Source organism: Sphaerodactylus townsendi, linkage group LG14 (genome assembly GCF_021028975.2).
Source record: "Sphaerodactylus townsendi isolate TG3544 linkage group LG14, MPM_Stown_v2.3, whole genome shotgun sequence".
In the NCBI taxonomy this organism is placed as follows: domain Eukaryota; kingdom Metazoa; phylum Chordata; class Lepidosauria; order Squamata; family Sphaerodactylidae; genus Sphaerodactylus; species Sphaerodactylus townsendi.
The window spans coordinates 3,698,899-3,720,760 of NC_059438.1; the positions used below are offsets into that span (position 1 = coordinate 3,698,899).

The 21,862-nt window shown below is 42.5% G+C and overlaps 1 protein-coding gene across 1 annotated transcript in view; it reads left to right on the forward strand.

The window, feature by feature from the left end:
• The first annotated feature begins 843 nt into the window (after nucleotides 1-843).
• Nucleotides 844-21,862, forward strand: part of ADAMTS18 (ADAM metallopeptidase with thrombospondin type 1 motif 18) — a 110,485-nt gene continuing 89,466 nt past the window's right edge. The window contains exon 1 of the mRNA XM_048516039.1: nucleotides 844-891. Within this exon, the coding sequence (XP_048371996.1) occupies nucleotides 844-891 (48 nt within the window). The remainder of the gene's footprint in view (nucleotides 892-21,862) is intronic.

The following is a 21,862-nucleotide window of genomic DNA, read 5'->3' on the forward strand; positions in this document are numbered from 1 at the left end:
AAAGGACCTGTCAGTGCATGAACAGAACCACAAACTCAGTACCATCCCATCTGTGCAATCAAAAGCACTAGATACAGACCAGCCAACGATTACTCGCATAGTCTCACAAGTGGAAATGCAAACTGGGATATAACCAGTATAATTTAACACAAACTGCCAGGAATGTATTTTTATACATATTCAGAGACACATTTGGAAATGTATGATCATTATGCAGTTACTTCCATATTATGAAGAGAGGGAAGACAGTGGCCTAAGTGTGTTCGGTAGGTCCCTGGTCTCAATACCTGAAAAGGACTATACTTAATGTTAAAGAATATGTGAATGTCAACAGGTCTCAGGTCAAGGCATACCAGGCAAAAATGGCACCTGGGGCATGACCAGCTCCCTGCCCCCCTGCCCAGCTCCCCATGCCCCCCCCATGCCCCACTTATGGCAGCCAGCGGGGAGACCGGGGAGGGCAGGGCTCGGTGACAGGCAGCTTAGGTGGGTGCCACAGTGGCAGGCCGGCTCCTGCCTGCCCTTGGATTGCAAGTGTAAGTATGCTTAACATCCTCTTTGTCAATTTACTTTTACTTTACTTTCTTTTAGATTACTATTCCACCCTACCCCGGCAAAGTTGGGCTCTGGGCAGTGAACAACAGTAACATCAGGCAATATAATTAAAAAATGATACAGCAAAGTCCAATCTGCCAATCAAATTAACCTTAATTCAACTTTAAACAGTAATAACACAGAACATCTAATATTAGAACAGCCAAAGAATGTGTGTCATGGGACACAAAGAAAAAAGGACATGTTCCCCCAAAGGAACATAAGGTCCTCTGGGGGTGGTACGGGGAGATGTCGTCCTACCGATACAATGGCCCCAGACCACTTAAGGCTTTAAAGGTGAGCATCAACACCTTGAACCTGATCAGGAACTCAACTGGCAACTGGCAAACTCTGGGGATATCTGGGATCTTACTGGGATCCCTGTAAGGAGCCTCATTGCTGTGTTCTAGACCAACTGTAATAACTGGAGTAACTTCAAGGGAAGCCTAGTATAGAATTAATTACAGGAAACTTCTCACAATCCGCAGACCTGGGCTTTTCCATTAACATGCTTTGAGACGTCTTAAGTGTAGAGAAAAACGGGATATAAAAACCAACTCTTTTTCTATGCTGGTACACTCTCCATGTTGACCACTGAATTGGGAAAAGACCTAAGGGACAACTAGAGTGAGGTAAACAGTTAATCTAGAACTTCTGGCACAAGGCTGGAGCTCAGTGGTAGAGTATTTGCTTTGCATGCAGAAGATCACAAGTTCAGTTCCCAATATCTCCAAAAAATAGGGTCAGATAGTGATGAGAAAAAACTGAAATTCTGGAAAGTTGAAGCCAGCCAGAATAGACAATACTACCTAGACCCGTGGTGGCGAACCTTTGGCACTCCAGATGTTATGGACTACACTTCCCATCAGCCCCTGCCAGCATGGCCAATTGGCTATGCTGGCAGGGGCTGATGGGAATTGTAGTCCATAACATCTGAAGTGCCAAAGATTCGCCACCACTGACCTAGACCAATGGCCCAGTTCAGTACAAGTCAGTGTCATCTTCAATGGAACCTTCCACCATTCTGTGTCTAAGCCAGGAGTCTTTTTGAACCCATGGGCACATTTGGAATTCTGACATGGTATGGCTGCCACAAAATGGCTGCTGCAGAAGGTGGAGCCAGTGATAAAATGATTGCCACAGCTTAACTTCAGTTTCACAGTGCAGATCCTTGTACTGTGGTGGCAGTTGCGATCAAAACAACATTTTTTAAAAAAAATCTGCACAGGCATCAAGTCTTCAGTAGTCATCAGAGGGCTGATTGGGCAAATGCCCTACTTGGCCCTGCCCATTTCCTAAAAACATTTGGTGTTGGAAGGTGCCGCATTGGAAACTCCAGGACTAAATGACCACATAGGGTCCTTGTGAGGATAAAAGGGAATGGATCTTTATTTAGGTTGCCTGGAGCTCCTTGGGGGAAAGGGTGGGCTAAAAATTTAAACAGGGCTGTGAACCTGTATTACAGCAGAGCAACTTTTCTTGACATATAAAATGACAAGGTTACAGCTGTCTTCAACAAGCCGGGCCTGTTATCTCCCACTGGAAGAGTCTTCCTAACCCGGCATGCCAGCCGAAGCATTAGCAGTTTGCCTCTCACTTCCTGGCTAAAGTTTTTAGCAATCCCAGGGTCATCTTTATGCAATCTGATGGGTGAATAAGCATCTGCAAATGAGCTTGACGTGTGTCATTTTCAGCCTGACTGAAATCAATCTTGGCCAAGTCCCCTTGGCCAGCGTGGCTGAAATTATTTGCAGAATCCAAAGCCTGCATTTTTTCTCTAACAGGCTTAAAGGAATAAGAAGTGGAGGGGTTTTTTTTCTCTTTCAAATTAAGGAAGGGAAAATGTGGTGAAAAGAGGCTGTGATTGCCCTGGAATTGATAATTGCAAGATTCTGATGGTGTCAGGTGTTATTGTAAAGTGACAGGTCTCTCAAAGCTTTCGGGTTAAAGCTTTGAAGATTTCAGGAGGGGGGAAAAGTCACTCTCTTCATGATGTGAGATTTTTTTCCCCCCTTGTTAAACTTACCAGATGGATTCCAGATGAAGTCCCTTGGTGCACATCAGCATGTTAATGTAATTACAGATATAGAGGCATGTGCGGAGAAAGTGTCAGATGTATTCGAAATCACAAGGAGAAAGCGAGAAGGGGCGACATTAACATTTCGTTTTTGCTCGTCTACATTACAAAACTGACAGAACGGGGAATAGAGCGACATGACTTGGTACACGAAGTGCACGCTGACATCATTGTTCACAGTATGTCCAGCACCGAGGCAGATACTGTTGAGCAAACACCAGGAAAAAAAATATGCAAACATCTTGCCAGAACTTGCTTATAAGTAAATATTTGACTTCCGAGTGCTGTGGAATACATGCAGATTGAAAGCATATTGCTTGTGCTGCATAATCTTGAAATCATAGAACATGAATCCATGAGTCTGTCTTACACGGAGTCAGACCATTGGTTTATTAGGGTCAGTCTTTTCTACTCTGAGTAGCAGTGGCTCTCTAGGATCATTCACGCTGACTATACTCTGTTCTACAGAACGATAATAGTAAGGTGCATATTCCCCTGCCACAGAGCAAAGCATACTGGACCCTCTTTGTTGTAGAATGCTCCGCCTGGGTCCTAGTGCCTACCTAGCCCTGCTCCCCCCATCTGGTTGAAATACATTTTGGCATTAAATGCTCTTGCGTCAAAGTACCATGTTCAATAATGCACAAAGTAATGGTTCTGACAAAGACAGAACATCACAATGAATGATAATTTGCATATAATTCTCATATTCATTTGGAACTATATTCTAATATGGAAGCATACAATTTCTCATCTGCTGCGCTTCAACTGACTGAACTGTCATCTTTCTGTGAAACAGAAAATAGCACTTGAACTTTTTAACTACAAATTGAATCTGGAACCTTCTGAATGAAAACAGATGTTCTTCCACTAAACCATGACCTCGCTTCCCAAAGTTCACCTTTACACTCAAAACAAACTGACAATGGCCAAGTTATTTCTGAAACATGCATTGAGTTAGATCCAGCACAAAATGGCCACTTGGCCGCAGCTCTCTGCATGTAGAAACACAAGAAAAAGAGGATGGTAACTGCTTGTGCTAGGTCAAATGCATGGTATTCTCACTTGTATTTATACTCACACAAGATCTTGTGCAACCAATTTTTGGACCTATATTATATAAGGAGGAAAGTGCTCAGAGTTAGATAAGATATTGTATAGGTGGAACTGCACTATGTCCAGTTACATTCCCACTTGTGTATCCCTGGATCCAGGTCCTCTAGAAAAGCTTGATGCGGGTATGAAAATATTCTGCTTGCATATCTTATGCTAATGTATACCCTGTTGGAGGGAGTCTGATGGATTTTAAATAGTTTATTTGTGTAAAATTTGTATTGCTATCTCCCTCTCCCAGGTTGCCTGGGAGGTAAGGGACAGAAAGTCGAGTGAAAAGTTCTTACTGAAAGTTCTTGTTTCTTCCTTCACAATGTTACTGGAATTCCAGAAGCAACTTCAGGTCACCTTTCTTGACCCTGAAAAAATAGAAGTTTACTAATACCTCCATTTCATATGTAGGGCTAAAGCTCCTGTGCTATATGTTGAGACCCAATTCCATTATCTCCTGTGATTGGTTCGGGAGTTGTGGAGGCCTGTTTATCTCACCAGCTGAACCATCAGAGCAACTAGAGCTAAACAGGGTTATTGCCTTGTGGAATCCACCTAAGTTAGCAAAAATTGTATTTGCTCAGGGTGAGATGCCCCAAAAATGGAAGGCAATCATCTGGACAACGTAGTAAAAAAAAATGGAAGTCAGTTTATGCATTGTCTAGGAAAGGCAACTCTATCCTACATCCAGACCACAGCAGGGAGGTTGTCTCTGTTGCCTTAAGATATGGTTCACAGTGTATTCTGTCATGCTGTTTATTTGATAAGCATATTTGGGGCTGCCAGTGGTACATAAATTCCATATTTCCCTAGCTTAACCACTGCTGTAGGATCATCCTGGACAATGTCAGGAAATGTATTAAGAAATCTATAATATAACTATATGTCTGCCTTCAGAAGGCCACAAATATTTTATAAGCTTTTAAAGATGCTACACAAGTTTTCTCTGAGGCTTGGTTTGTAAATTACCTTCCACTGCATGAGCTGAATTCTGCTAAATGTCTCTTTGGTAGGGTCAAAAGTTATACTGCAATGTTAATATAAGCAAACACCACCCAATTATTTGCTCATTTCTCACACCACACATCCATCAGGGTCATTATCACTAGAACTGGGTGTGTCTTGATTGCACCAATTTGGAGGCAGAGTATTGGACAAACTGATATTTCAAGCAAGAGCACTCACAGGCAGCCAATAGAACTTACTGAGAGCAGAGAACAACTGTCCAAACACAGGGATCCCATTCTGGATGCAGGTAGCAAATCAGCTAGAGCTATGGATGGAACTGTGGACTTTCTGTCTCAGAAAGTGATACTGTTGGAAATGGAAGAAGAATTATGTGGTGTCATTGGTGTTTCAAACTCAACCTTCCCATGACTGGTAGTCCAAGGTTTCCCCAACTATATCTTCAGCACTTCTTGTATGCAAGACTCCTCTTTGATGACATTACGTTCCTTGTGTAGCTCTCCTGGATATTGTTGCAACAAAGCACACCATTTTGTTCTTCCTGACACTGAATGGATGGCCCTGGTTCTTTTTGTCAGTGGTAGCATGACAACGTAAGTGGAATTGCTGGAATAAGAATTTTCACTGTATGTTGTTAGCAGAGGCATGACTTCAGTGCCTGGAGTATCAGCACTGTTGCATAAAAGACATGATATTCCACTCTGCTACATCAAGTCCCACCTGATACTCCTCTTCAGTCAGGGTTGGCAACTCCAGTCTGAGAAATACCTGGAGATTTGGGAGTGGAGACTTGGGAGGGGAAGAACCTAAAAAAGGTATAAATATTACAGCACCTATTCTCCAAAGCAGTCATTTGCTCCGAAGGAACGGAACTCTGTCGTCTGGAGATCATTTGGGGGAGTGATACTAAACATTCCATTCACAAAGTACAACATTACCCTGGTTGAAGAAGAAGAAGAGTTTGGATTTATATCCCCCCTTTCTCTCCTGTAAGGAGACTCAAAGGGGCTGACAATCTCCTTGCCCTCCCCCCCTCACAGCAAACACCCTGTGAGGTGGGTGGGGCTGAGAGAGCTCCGAGAAGCTGTGACTAGCCAAAGGTCACCCAGCTGGCATGTGTGGGAGTGCACAGGCTAATCTGAATTCCCCAGATAAGCCTCCACAGCTCAAGCGGCAGAGCTGGGAATCAAACCTGGTTCCTCCAGATTAGAATGCACCTGCTCTTAACCACTACGCCACTGCTGCTCCGCAATATGGTTGAGATAAAGTTCTAGGGAGTTTTTTTTTAAGAAAAGAAAATGAAACTGCTATCTTGCAATTTTTTTTCTCTCCAAGTTGATAAGAAAGTATTCAAGGAGATTCACAGAGCAGTCCCATGAGACCTGCTATGCTATGCTATGCTACACTGAAGTGGGTTGTAGGTTATGGCAAAAGAGCGGTTTTCAAAATTCCCAAATGAGCAGAAGAAACACAAAGCGGACAGCACACAGTACGTGACCCAATCCCTCCCACTCTTTCTAGCCTGTTTTGCTGTCCATATGATGACACTGTTCACCAAATGGTGGGCGTGCTGTTTAGCCATGGATGAATCCTTAAGTGATGAGCAAGGTTTGCCCCCCCCCCCCTTTTACTTTGCTTCTATTTACATCTTGGAAAATGTGTACTATGCCAAACAGCATCTTAGTCTTCTTTTCATATCTTTATTCCTTTAAGGATCGTTGTCTTTGACTTTTTCTTTTGTGAGAATTATGTTGGTTGCCAGGTATGCAAATAGTTCTGAGGCGAGGACTGTGTAGAGACTGCTATCTGCCTTGCATTTTTATCCCCATGCTTCCTCCAATCAGCTCATCCCTGTGGTTTTAACCCCACAGCATCAATGTGAGGTAGGCTAGGTTTGGTGGGAGAGAGTGGCCCAAGGCTACCCAATAAGTTTTGTGACACACCACAGATTTGAACCCAGGTCTCGCTGGCTCTAATCCATTTGCCAAGTTACACTGAATTCGCTGGTGTATATTTCTGCCCACAGTTTTTATTGATGAAGAGACGTTGTGAAAAAGGATTCCTTCTCAAAGTCTTCAAGTCCCTCAGCAAAGGGCCAAACTAGATGTGAAAATGTCCACAACTCCACTCCATGGACACTACCACCATTTAAAAGGAATTAAAAATATTACAAGGTTGTGGCATTCTTAAATCCCTGTAAAATAATGTTGACATCCATGATTTGGAACTGGATGCCATCATTTATAATTTGGCCCACAGAGTCTTGGTTTTCTAGTGATATCTCTCCAGCTTGCGCTAGCAAAAAAGCTGAGGAAGAGAAAATGGACAGTCAGTCAGAATGGCAAACAGGTGGGACATTAAGATAGAATATCACAAACAGAAATCAATGCCTCAGTCAGTGATGGAGAGGGTAATAGGGTAACACAAACCAAAAAGGGGATAATTTTGATAAACAGGACAAGTGAGTAATACAGCAAAATGAAATTATTAATTTCCAGATAGAAGTGGAAGAAAGGACAGATATTGCACAATTTTTCCTTTTCTATTCTTTTCATACACTTCCCCAAGTTAGCCATGAAAACCTTTTGTTTCTTTATGATCCAATTTCCTGCCCTTTCCTTATTATCTATCCAACCAGTTGTTAGTTGTGTGTTTCGCAGACAGTGACAGATTGTCAATGGCTACAGTGTACAGTTTTTCTATCTACAGACTACTTAACAATCAGTATTGACAAATGAAACCCATGGGCTCTGGTTGTGATTTCTGACTGATGGGAAAATATCTGTCATTTTGGGAATGGCTGCCGAATTTTGCTTACTGCAGAATTCAGAGAGAAAGCAGAGGTTCCTATTTTGGAAAAAGATTTGACCTCTTTTGAAGAAAGCTAAAAGTTTTTAGCATGCAAGAGAAATGTGACACATTCCTGGTCAGGATTTACAAATATAAATCCAGATTTACAAATAAAGAAAACAATATGCCCATATTTTCAGGGGTATTATTATTATTATTATTATTATTATTATTATTATTATTATTATTATTATTATTACTATTACTATTACTATTACTATTACTATTACTATTACTATTACTATTACTATTACTGTTATTGTTATTAAAGCTTTCAAACTGATAAGTGTGGGGGCAAACATTTAGGTTCAGGCACTGCAGAGCCACATGATGCCCTGCTGCTGAGGGGGCAATGGTGCCAGTGCAAAGGTCACACCATGGCGAATGCAGCTTCATGCCCCCACCCCTACACATTGCACAGTTAGACTGCTAAATGTTTTATGCTCTGGGTTTTTACACTGTTTTCTGTTCTGAGTTTTTATTAGGCCCTTTCCGCACCGCAATGGTGCAGGGGTGCGTCAGCATAAACAATGCCGACACACACCCCCGGGACCGTTAGTATGGATGGTCCCGGGAGGGCGGCAGGCGGCGGCACAGCTGCTTCAATACTAGGTTATGCCGTCGCCAGTTAACACTTGTTTAGCTCGGCTTCAGCTGTGTCGCAGAAGCCAGGGATTACGCTTCAGCAGCCTGCCGAAGCCGGCTGTGCCCTGGAGTCGCAGTTTAGGGCATGTCCCCTGGCCTCTGCAACAAGCCGGAAGCCAGGAGACAAGGTAGGCATTTGGGAAAGGGGAGAAATGGCGCCTTCCAGCCATAAGCATAAGCATAAGCATTTTATTGTCATTGTGCACGCACAACGAAATTTACAGCAGCATTCCTCGATGCACACAATTTCAGACTCCATACAATTTCAGACTCCATGCAATTTCAGACTTCCATATAATATCATCCTCCACCCATTCCTACATAGCCCCAAATACATCAATAAGGAAGCAGCTGGAGTTTAGCATAGCCACAGCCTCTAGAGTAGAAGCTGTCTCTAAGCCTCTTTTGTCCTCAGGTTCTGAGGGCCAGTTCTGTATCGTCTGCCAGATGGTAGCAGTTTAAAAAAGAGAGGTAAGGATGAGACGGGGGTCCCTTTAGAATATTTTGGGCTTTATTTAGACTTCGGCATTATAGATTTCTTTCCAAGGAGGGGAGAGGGCAGCCGATAACTCTTTTGGTGCAGTATTGATCACCCTTTTGGAGCCTTTCCCACTACACTGTGCAACTCGAGAACTATACACAGATGAGTAGGTTAGGACGCTTCTATAGCACACAGCGTAAAGGACACCAGAAGTTTTATCTAGTTGTTGCTTCCTTTAAAGTCTCAGAAAGTACAGTCTGCTGGGCTTTCTAACCAATCACAGTCTGTAATTCCCCAGGTCAAATCCTCTTAATCATAACTTCCAGGAATTTAAAAAAATAGCCACCCTCGGCCCACTTGATTCCATTTATAAATGTCAATGGGCTGAATTCTTGTTTTCATTCCTTCTATAGTCCACTCATGAGCTCCTTTGTCTCTGTTAGTGTTAAGAACCAGGCTATTTTCCCTGCAACTACGAGAGCAGTCGTCCACTTCATATTCCGATAGGCAGACTCATCCCTCCAGAGATGAAGGTCCCACCACCGCTGTGTCATCAGCAAATTCCTGATAATGGTGTTACTATGATGTATGTGAGTACAACTCATATGTATAAAGCGGGTGAACAGTAAAGGGCTCAACACACAGCCCCGTGGCGTTCCCATATTTAGAGTAAGAACTGAGCCGGGCCGCCATTCCGCACAAAATCTCGAAATTCGCTGGAACAGTGCGGCTTCGCTGGCCGCCGTTGCCAGCGAGGTCGCCGCCGCTGCTGCGAGTGCGATGCAGCTTTAGCAGCGGCCGTGCAAAACCTGCCTCTCCCAGGGACGCAGCGCATTCTTTAAGCTGTCGCTGGGATGCTGTATTCCTCGGCCTCGTCAAGTGAAACAGCCTTAGTTAGGTTTTTAATGATCTGCTAATTTTGATGAATTTATGCTTTATGATCTTTTGTTTTGGGTTCCAAACTGCTTCAAGCAGCTCTATGAGGAGGTGATGTGTAAATTTTCTAAATAAACAAAAAATCTTCATCCCTATTCATACTGCCTGTAGATATTCCTGTTTATGAGGGAGGAAGGAAGGAAGGAAGGAAGGAAGGAAGGAAGGAAGGAAGGAAGGAAGGAAGGAAGGAAGGAAGGAAGGAAGGAAGGAAGGAAGGAAGGAAGGAAGGAAGGAAGGAAGGAAGGAAGGAAGGAAGGAAGGAAGGAAGGAAGGAAGGAAGGAAGGAAGGAAGGAAGGAATTTAATTATCTGACACATGAAATAATTTACAGCAATTATAATCCTCAGGAAGTACACCCAAAGCAGAAAGGAATGTGACCATTACTTAATTATTCTGTTCAACAAAGTCAGTCCTTGCTATAATTCACACATGAATAGCATCCATTTGCATGTAAATGGAAGCCCTACATGCTTCTGTGGAGCTAAAAGCTTAATTTCAAGGTTTCAAGGTGGGATTAGGCAGCGTGCCCATCAGGACTTGATGGCTCAACCTTGTAGAGACAAGCTGGCTAAAATCCCAGCAAATACTCTTCTCCCTATTTCCCCTTAGGATTACATACTAACTTAGCAGGGTAAATTTAAGGGGGCATCCAGAAAGACATAATTTTTAAATGATGCTGATGATATTGTGGATAATATACATTCTTGACTTAACATGCACATTTTGGAGGGAAGGAGGCATGGTATGGTCCAATCTCATCACATCTACGAAGCTAAGCCGGGTCAGTACTTGGAAGGGAGACCTCCAAGGAAGATTCAGAAGAGGAAGGCAGTGGCAAACCTTATCTGCTTTTAACTTGCCTTGGAAGACTTTTACTTGGGTGACTGTAAGATGGATTCCGCATGGGCCAAATACAGCCATGTGAAAATGGTGTAAACCTTTTTACACCATTTTACACCTTTTTACACCACTTTCGCACCATTTTCACACTGCTGTTTTTGGCCCATGTGGAATCCACCTAAGCCAGTTATAACCTGATGGCATGTTCAGCACATTTCTCATTTTGTATTATGCAATGGGCAGAATTACCCTGCAACTCTTGATCTGTTTGTCATCAATAATGGGCTACACTTTGAGTCGATGCTTTGCTTTTGTGGCAGAGCAGTCGGTATCATTCAGGAAAATAGCCGCTGATAGCCAATACTCAGAACTTAGAGCTACCAACTTTAGGTGTGGAAATTCATGGAGCTTTGAGGGTGGAGTCTGAGGAGGGTGGGGTTTGTGGAGGGGAGGGGTCTCAGAGAGGGAAGAATGGCAAAGATGCTTCCCTCCAAAGCAGCCGTTCTCCAAAAGAACTGATCTCTGAAGTTGGAGATCAGTTGTAATTCTAGGAAGTCTCCACCCAGCACCTGGAGTTTGTAAGCCTATTTTAATCACCACCACCACCACCTCCCAGAGGCTCTCAGTGAAAAACTATTCTTCCTTCCTTTGTTCCAATAGTTGAAATGGACTTGAGATTTATTAAATGGCTCTATAATTTACAAATCAATAGTTCAGCAATCTTAGAAGTGTCACAGAGCGGTTTTGGCAGTGTTCGTCTGCCTGCTTATTCCCAAATCAGCACTATGTACACCCATAAACCACTGGATAAGAGATCATTTAGAAATGTACAAACAAGTGCTTCCCTCTCCCTTTAATTCACATAGGAGTGTTGACACCCACCATTTGTACTCAACTGGCATAAGGAAATGGAAAATATAAAATGCTGCCCACGGATCATCCTACTGAAAAAGAAGAAACAACATTGAAATCGAGCTAGACTGAACCAGGAACTTGAAAAACTCAAGTTTCAAACTAGATGTTATGGCATTCATGAGTCTGATTCATGGATGCTGTTGCCATTTAGAAATGAATTTGGACATTTTAAAATATTGTGAGTCCAGTCCTCACAGCCCAGCAGGTTCACACAATCTTCTCCTCCACTCATGCTTTTTCAAGAGCCAGAACAACCCCTGAAGATCTATGATCCCTGTACTATCTAGCTTAGCTCTCAGTCTCCTTAAATGCAAACTAGTCATATTCCCAGCATACTCCCATTAAAAATATTTTTATATATGGAGCCTGCTGAGTATCTGAACCTAGCCACAGTTCCTTTTAGTTTTTATTTCCAACATGACTGGAATGGGAAAAGAGTTGTTGTAAAATGCACATCAAAAAATTATGAAAAAATGATCCAGGGGAGATTCTGAATAAATACATCCCAACTTCCAATTCCTTGTCAGTACTTTAAAAGAGAACAGGGAAACAGTGGTGAGGAAATGTGACCCTACATCAGTTGCAAGACATTAAGCAGCACATTTAAAGATGTCTTTCCCCCACCAACTCCTTGAAGAGTCTTTCACCAGTCTCAAAAGACAGATTTAAAAGGAGCACCTTATTGTTCCTGGATTTTATCTCCCGTTCTTTTGCAAAGCAACAAATTTCCATCTGCTACATTTAGAACTTAAAGTGTCCCAGAAATCTAGTAAATTACAAGCGTTATTTCTAGATCTGTCATGGCACTATAAAACTCTGACTTTACATGCTTTCTGGACTTACGCATGCAGTTCTATTCTAGTTCATCTAAACAACTGAGACCTACTTCTTACTTCATCTGCCACCAAAACTGTAAACAGCAAAAAGGATTCAAACATACTACTATGCAATGCAGTAAGATACTCTTGTCAGATGGTACTGACTGCGAAAGAGCAAGACAAAGGGCTGGATAACTCATTGGACCTGCATGGATAAAAGCTATGTGGAACATGGGCTATAGTAAGGAGAGGCTGTTAAAGCTATACCATTAAAGGAATGTAGAGAAAAAGAACTTGGGAATACGAATCTATTAAGGAAAAGTAAGCAGGAAGAGGAGATAAGTGAAAAAGCTACCTGGATCCCACCCTAAGGATCATCAGATCGCTGCAGGACTCTTTAGATGTCAAGGCAAGAGACATTCAGGCTTCACCACAAAGAGGATCTGGCTGTATTGCATTGTTCTTTTTTATTTTTATTATTATTTATTAAACTTGCTATACCGCCCTATCCCCGAAGGGCTCAGGGCGGTGAACAACACAAAATTTAGTGAATGAGCTGGGATTCACTGGTGGGTCATAGTCTGACCTAAGTTTGTTGTTGTTGTTGTTAAAAGAAAAGAGAGTCCAGTAGAGGAAAAGCAATATTGGTTGACACAATAGGATCAATATGATGGAAAAATTTGTCCTAAGAAAATGATCTGCAGTTGGACAATGAAGTTATGAATTCTTATAATGCTCTCATTTCTGTACTCCAGTGGATGCCAGGAAAGGGATCCAATTTAATTAGAGTTTCTTCACCATCTCCTTCCTTTTCCACATGGCAAATAAAATGTTGGCTGCTGTAGGGGAAAGGAGAAGGAGGGGGGATGGTTTCTTATCCCTGTGATTTCCATTGAATCATCTGTCATTGCATCCATACATCCCCTTTTTTTTCTTTTTGCAACTTTATCCTGATCATATTGAGATTTTCCCCAAAAAAAGTTGAACTTTTCCCAGCATGACAGTTTCTGTAAAGATTTGTCAAAAGTGATTCCACTGAGAAATTCTTCTGCTTGGGGAAGAATCATCAAGACAAGGCGATGTTGGAAAGGAGTTAACCATAATCAGGACCAAGGCTAGCTCACTGTGAGATATACTAGGCTACCTCACTGTGAGAGCACAGAATGCTCATTCATCACTAGTCTAAAACTAAGGCTCATTCCGCACATGCAGAATAATGCACTTTCAAACTGCTTTCAGTGCTCTTTGAAGCTGTGCAGAATGGCAAAATCCACTTGTAAACAGTTGTGAAAGTGGGTGCTGTGTGGTTTCCGGGCTGTATGGCCGTGTTCTAGCAGCATTCTCTCCTGACGTTTCGCCTGCATCTGTGGCTGGCATCTTCAGAGGATCTGATGTTGGAAAAGCAAGTGGAGTATATATATCTGTTGGAGTGTCCAGGGTGGGTGGAGAAACATTGTCTGTGAGTAACAAAGAAGGCAACCAGGTCAATAGTTGAGGACATCTGAATAGAAGTATGAGTAACAATGAAGACTATAGCATGGGAGTAACACAGGAGATAGCAAGGTCACTGGTGGGAGCATCTGAATAGAAGTATCCTGGCCTTTGTTTCTTTTGTCTATGGTCATCCTGTGTTTGTGTGGAGCTGGTTAGACACTGTCTTGACTCTAGTATTTTTCAACACTGGTAGCCAAGTTCTATTCATTTTCATAGTTTCTTCCTTTCTGTTAAAATTGTCCATGTGCTTGTGGATTTCAATTGCTTCTCTGTGTAGTCTGACGTAGTGGCTTTCAGAGTGGTCCAGAATTTCTGTTTTTTCAAATAACCAATTTTATGCAGGGGGCACCATACCCCTAACCCTCCCAATGTGAAAGGATGACTGTAGTGTTGAAAAGGGTTAAAACAACCCCCTAACCATGATCTGTCTTCTCTCCCCCCCTTGCTATTTACCCTTTAAAGCCCAACAAGATATCTGTTCACATACAGTTTTACTGTAATATTGGGACAAGTGATTGTGTACTTTGTAACTGAGAGCATGAAGTGCAATAGCTTTTCATTGGTTTGCAAATAAGCCAAGGATTGGAAAGAAGGGCTAATAGCAAAGGAAACTGATTACAGCCCTTTTCCGATCCTGAGACTTCTTGTAGGTCAAGTAAGTCCAGATGTTCTTAGCTGTTTGGTTACCTCCCTGAAATACATCAACTTTTAATTCTAGAAGAAGGGGCACAATTCCTCTCATTCCTCTCTTTTTGAAAAGATATAGTTCATACAAGCATTTCTTTCAGCAAGGAACACCCCTCCAATAATCTGTATTATCACTAGTGAACATGGAACTGCCTTATACTAAACCAGACCATTCATCCATTGAGATCAGGTAGTGGTGTGAAATTCTGCATAGAAAGCATCTTCTCTGCCACTGATCCACGGCCCTTTAAAGAGAAAGACATCTTATACTGAGTGAGACCTTTGCCCTATTGTCTGTATTCTCTACTCTGATGGGCGTCAGCTCTCTAGGAACTCACATAGAGATCTTTCACATCATCTGCTACCTAATCCTTTTAACACAAGATGCTCAGAACTGAATCAGGGATCTTCTGTGTGCAAAGCAGATTTTTGAACAATAAGGCACTACCCGTAAACATCTTTCCATTCTCCCTTTTTTCTGCTACCTTATGCATGCCCTGACCTGGATGATTCAGGCTCAATTTCATGTGACCTCAGAAGCTAAGCAATATTAACAAAATTCCTGCAAATACATCTATGGCTTTTGCTGCCTTTCAGGATCTCCCTAGCAGCCAACCTTCAAGCTTTCCTTTAATTTAAAATGTAACACACAATTGAAAAGCCTATTTTAACAATGGAGTAGGTTATATCTTTATGGCAAATATTGCTAATGAGGATAATGGATATGCTTTGACTTCAGTCTGTAGCTTTTACTTTACAGGCTTCCAAGGTTTTTTTTAACCCTTAAAAGAAAAAAAAAACTTTCAATCATTTTGCCAAGAGGAAATCTTAATTCCTAGCTATGCAACAGATTTGAAAGGTCAGGGTTGCATAGAAATGCTTGCCTTAATTTAAATGAATTTATTATTCTTGCCAGAGAGTTTTCTTTGCATCCCCTCTCTGCTTTTTCTTAAAGGTAGGTATTTAAAAGGTGAAACAAGCATCACAAAGATTACCACTGCATTCAAGAAACCGCAAACACACTGTGTGACAGTGCTGTACCTGACAAGGAACTTTTTTTTTTGCAAAACAACAACCACCAGAAGGTCTGGTAGAGAGAGTGGACACTTATGCCATCTGAGTTGGCTCCTTCTGTGTCACTTGTATAAAAGCAGCAACTGGCTATGGCAGCCTGTACCTTGCTGAAGTAGAGTGCAGCAAAAAATGCTATAAAGCTGCCATAACACTGTTGAAAAATGCAGCAAGACACAAATATGAGGAGGAGAAGTTTAGATTTATACCCTCCTTTCTCTCCTATAAGGAGACTCAAAGGGGCTTACAATCTCCTTTCCCTTCCCTCCCCCACAAAAACTCTGTGAGGTGGATGGGGCTGAGAGAGTTCCGAAGAGCTGTGACTTGCCCAAGGTCACCCAGCTGGCATGTGTTGGAGTGCACAGGATAATGTAGTTCCCCAGATAAGCCTCCACAGCTCAGGTGGCAGAGCAGGGGATGCCAAATTGGTGTTCATAAGAGGCAGACTGGTGAGATAGTTAAGAGTGTTGGACTAATGCTTGGGAGACCTGGCTTTGAATTTTCTCTCATGCCATGGAAGTTCTCTAGGGCTGTTTCTGCACAGCCACACTCAGGGGGTCCCAGTAGGGATGGGGAAGATGGCACAGCCTGAGCGGAGGCTGTGCCATCGCCGAATGCCTTATCTTCCCTCTGACCTTCCGGCGCGTCGCCCAGGCCAGGGGACACACACCTCTGCCCTGCGTGACAGCTCTGGAGTCGCAGGGCAGGGGGGCGTGTTCCCTGGCCTGGGTGACGCGCCGGAAGGTTGGAGGGAAGGTAAGGCGTTCAGGAAAGGGGGGAATGGTGCCTTCCAGCTGCTGCCATTCGCACGGCAGCGGTTGGAAGCCACTGTTTCCGAAAAACCTTGCCCAGGGAGCGAGGTTCAGAAACAGGAGGTTGCAGCAGCAGCGGCCGTGCAAACCCCTCCCCAGGGACGCTGTGCGAACCCCTCCCCAGGGACACTGTTTTTAGCGTCCCTGGGTCGTTGTATTCCACCCGTGCGGAAACAGCCTAGGTCACCTTTGGTTGTTCAAACACTCGGCTTAACCTACTTCACACTGTTGTGAGGATAAAATGAAGGAGATGAAAGTAATGTAGGCCATTTTGGTTCCCCACTGGGGAGAAAGGCAGAATGAATGAATGAATGAATGAATGAATGAATGAATGAATGAATGAATGAATGAATGAATGAATCTGTCCACTGGAGGAGAAAGGCTGTTTCCCCACAGGTCACCTAAAACATTTTAGATCCGCCCCCAAATAACACAATTTTTATTCACACTGACCCCTTTGAAATGATTCCTGGCTGCCACTTTCTGTTTTTCTTTTTTCCCAATGCACTGACAAATCAATGCTTCTATGCTTCACGCTTCGTGCCTCAATTCCCTGAGTCTCCTGTAGTCGATGCTGTGATTAAGTCCCCTCCCCAGATAACTATCCTGTTTTAAAAACTATCCAGCCAGAGAATTGTTGTAAAAGGGGATTCCTTTGAAACACCTTGAGTTTGCAAATAAAATGGTTTTTTTTGGGGGGGGGGGAACAATGCAGAACTCCTTGGAGGAAACATTTTATTTCTTTCCTGAACATTTTAAAGTGTCTTTGTGGAAAGGGCCAAAGAGCGGATTACATGTAAGCTGTTCTCTCTATACCTGTTTCTGTTAGGGACCTTTACAGAGACAGACTGACAGGCTACCCACCATGATTGCATTTCAAGGCAGAAAATTCATTTACTGCTCTCTTTCCTTAAAAGATCTCAAGAAGGTCAAGTTTGTGCCAGAGCCTGTATTAATAACTCTTCGTAACTGAGTACCCAACATAACACTGCTTTGTGTAAAGGTTAATACTGATTGTTTGGCAGGTATTAAGCATCAAATGATTGTGTGCAACTGGTTTTCTTAATGTGTCTAGCGAGTGAAAAACAGCCTTGACAAAAACCTATTAGCCCACTCAACTATAAATAAGTAAATAAATAAAATATGCAACAAGGTGGCAGGTAATACTTTTTTAATGGAGCCAACCAGGAAAGCATGAAATAGAAAGTCTACCTTGTTAGTCAGTGCATACGAAACACAGAGGCCAGAGGCAATTATATATATACCATATACCACATACCATATACAACTGCATAATTGTAAGCACTTACAACTTAATGTGAATTAAATAAAAAAGCAGCTTGAAGCAATGAAAATTGAATTATTACCTTAAGAACAAATGTGATGCTTTGGGGTAATTTCAAAATTCCTTCCAGGTTCGTAACATACCATTCAGAACAAGACAGGCTACACTTACCTTTCAGTATCCAAATGTTATTTGCCTTTCATAAAGATAACTCTTGTATCCTTACAATGAGAAAAAATTGGAGTTAATTGGCCCACTAAGTGATTAATTTAATCAGGGTGGGGAAGTGTTAGTGCTAACATTAGTTGATCAGGTGATTCCCTGTAAATTGTCAAATAGGTAAAATGAAATGAGAATCCAAAATAGAAATTAGAATGAACGAAAGCAGTAGAATGTGAGAAATATCAAAGAAATTGTAACATTGCATAGCTTGGTGTGGAGAGCCCTCTAGCGACTCTAAATTACAAATTCAGAAAGAGGTTGTTGATATGTTAAAAGTTAAATGGTGAGAGATGAGGACTTTTGATGAGTTTCACAGCCGGAATCGACTTGTTGTGGGTTTTCCAGGGCTTGGTAGCTTTCCCTCCTAGTATTTCGCTTGCATCTATGACTGGCAACTTCACATGCAGGTGAAATTTTAAGAGCAAAAGCTACCAGAACATGACCACACAGCCTGGAAAACTCATAACAGCCAATGCTAAGGACCTCTGTGTGTGTGTGTTTTAACATCATTAGTTGTATGATATTTGTTGTGGGTTAGATTTATTTATTTGTTTGTTTGTTATTAGATTTGTTATACCACCTACCCCCGAAGGGCTCTGGGCGGTTTACAGCACAAGTGTCAAACTTGCGGCCCTCCAGATATTATGGACTACAGTTCCCATTATGTGATGTGAACTGTAGTCCATAATATCTGGAGGACCGTGAGTCTGACACCTATGGTGTACAGGTACATATAAATAGTATTAAAACATACTTTACAAATTAAAATTAGAACCATAAACCAAAACAACACAGAACAAGTGAATCAAGATGGCGACTTAATAGATAGTCTAGCCCAGGGGTCTGCAACCTGTGGCTCTCCAGATGTTCATGGACTACAAATCCCAACAGCCCCTGCCAGCATGGCAAATTGTTCATGCTGGCAGGGGCTGATGGGATTTGTAGTCCACGAATATCTGGAGAGCCACAGGTTGCAGACCCCTGGTCTAGCCCTCCACCCTGAGGGAGTTGGACACAACCATCCAATCTCACCCCTCCCAACCTATCCCATGAACTCATATACTAACTCAGGCAGAACAAGCAGAACACTATGCCCTTTGGAACCCACAATAGGTCATCTAAAGGGCAACCACTAATAAGGCCACAAAAAATTGAAGCACCTACTCTAAGCCTACAGATAACTACTACCTAAGCTAAAACTATCAGACTAACAACAGGGATAAGATACAGAATTAAACTACAAAGCTACAAAGCTACAGAACTATAAGAGGGGCAGACTACAAAGGGGATAGCTACAAGAGCTACGAGCTACAGATCTATGTCTGAAAACAGGTGGGAATATCTTGTATGTTATAAATTTATAATCATTATTGTTTTATGTGTCAAAGGAACTCAGCTATATCTGCCAAGTTGTATTTGCGTGCACACAACAAACACACACACACACACACACATAAGGAAAGTATTATGTATCTACCTCCAAATGGAACAAGATGAAAAATACTTAACAAAGATTTTACCTACAATGTATTCACACTGTTTAACACATCTAGGTTCAGTGTGTTAACCAACTGACAATATAGCCTTAGATGCCACTGTCTGGAATGATGGTTTTATTCATTCTTTGAATTGCAGGGGCTAGAGTTTCAGACTGGAAGACTCAGATTCACATCTCCACTCTTCCTTGGTGCTCCCTGAGTGACCTTGGGTCAGCCACATACTTTCAGCCTATCCTTCCTCACCAAGTTGTGAAGCTAAAATGGAGGAGAGGTGGGATATCAGTGAAGTAAATAATGAAATACATTATTTTACTGTGATGGTGGGGGGAGGCAATGTTGTAAAGCTGGGGCCCAACCTTTTCAAGCCTGCTGGCACATTTGGAATTCTGACATGGCTTGGTGGGTGCGGTAACAAAACGGATGTCAGAAAATGGCTGCCGCAGAAGTCGGACCAGCCACAAAATGATTGCCACAGCCTCACTTCAGTAAAGTAGTGCAGATCTTTGTGATGTGCTACCAAAGCAATGTTTAGTATAATCTGAACATCCATTCAGATCTCCAATAGTCAATCAGGTGTGCTGGGCAGAAGCCCTTCTTGGCCCCATCCACTTCCCAATAACAGTTGGTGGGGACTAGAAGAGGTGTCAATGAGGGCCTTAGTGCCCATGGGCACCATATTGGGAACCTTTGCAGTACAATTAATGAAGACATGAAGCTGCCACATACTGAGCCATCTCACTGGTCTGTCAAGGCTGGAATTGTCAGCTCTGACTAGCCACAGCTGTCCAGGGTAAAGGAGCGGTCTTTCACATTACCTCCTACTTGACCAATTTACTGAAGCTGGGAATTTCCGCATGCAAAGCAGATGACTTTCCACTGAGTCATAGCCCTTCCACACTTTGGCTCATTCCGCACATGCAGAATAATGCACTTTCAAACTGCTTTCAATGCTCTTTGAAGCTGTGTGGAATGGCAAAATCCACTTGCAAACAGTTGTGAAAGTGGTTTGAAAACGCATTATTTTGCGTGTGCGGAAGGGGCCTTTGTTAGGCATCATGTGACGAAGTATTTCATTGTGTCTGTCTAGAGCCAGTTTCTCCAAGGCCCACTCAACTTCACCAGGGTCAGGACAGACACGGGGGGGGGGGGGGGCAGAAATGAAGGATTTTTTAAAAGAAAGCAACAGATTGCTAAATGGGAAGGCAGCAGAAGTATTACAATTTCCCACTGCAGTTCTTCTAATTAAGTAGGAAAACATTTGCAAAACATCGTCTCTATTTCTTACATAGGAACAATTGCCTTCTCTTCTGACAGCACATCTGTAATCCAGGGGGAAATTACATCTATACTCGTGTCAGTATTGTTCAATCCCAGGAGAAGCGATCTGGCAAAGGAACCCTATACTACAGGATAGTTGAGTTCCGGGACTTTGTCAACATACTTCAGGTAACTGGATTCAGCAGAAGTATAGTCAAACTTAATCCACAAGCTGTCTGGCCACTTTCCTCTCTGACATACATTTTCTCATCTTTATGTCTACTGCTGTTAGTTCTTAAAGCTGGGAGGGGAATGGAAATTTTTTTTACAAATGTTCCAAGGAGCTTTTTTCTTATCTACATCTATAGGGCACTCTTGTGAGATAACAATGCCACCTACAGCCCAACCGTGAAATAACTCCAGCACACACAACAACAAATTCCTCCACTAATATCAATCCCCAAACAATCACAGGAATGTAAAATTAGGACCGAGCAAACTAGTGAGTGCAAGCACTCATACTCTCAGGAGACTGGATGTTAGGTGCAGAAAAGGAGGAAAGGACCAGACATTTAGATAGGCATGAGGGGAAAATCCCAAGTTTCTTTGCAGTTATAAAGTTCTTACAAACAAACAAACAAAGAACCTTTATTGGCACAACAGCATTATATACACAAATCCACTTAACCAAGTAGAGGGAAGCTATAAATGTACAGGTAGAGAAGGCTGATGTTCAGGATTTGCTCCTAAAGCGCTGTTTTACATACAAATCCAAAAATTTGGTGACTGCATCGTTTGCATCACTACTGGAGCTGTCCAACAGAAAGGTAATCTTTTGCAAGTCAGATGCATACTCTTTTTTGAGTAGCAGAGGTGACAGGTATTTGACTCTGGGTCCTGTGTAAAGTGGACAATAAAGTAAAATATGGTCTATAGAGTCAACACAGTTCCCGTTGCATATGCATAGCCTTTGGCGGTAAGGGGTTTTAGTGAATCTCCCTGTTGATACGGCTGATGGAAGGGCATTGCAACGGGCCAACATCATTGCTCTACGGAGCCTGGGCACGGTTATCTGGTGCAGGTATTGAGCCCCCTTATTACCAGTGTAGGTGATACCTAGAGCTAAAGGAGAGCAAGTCCTGGAAGCCTTTTCGAGTAGGATCTGATGTTCCTGGTCAAACAACCTTCTCCTCAGAAGCTGGAAAGTCTCTTTAGATGGTAGCATGGCCAGATAATCCAAAGAATAGCCTAATTTGTTAATTTTTGTTTCTATAATGCCCCACCAATCCGAGTGACAAGAAGTCTTGAG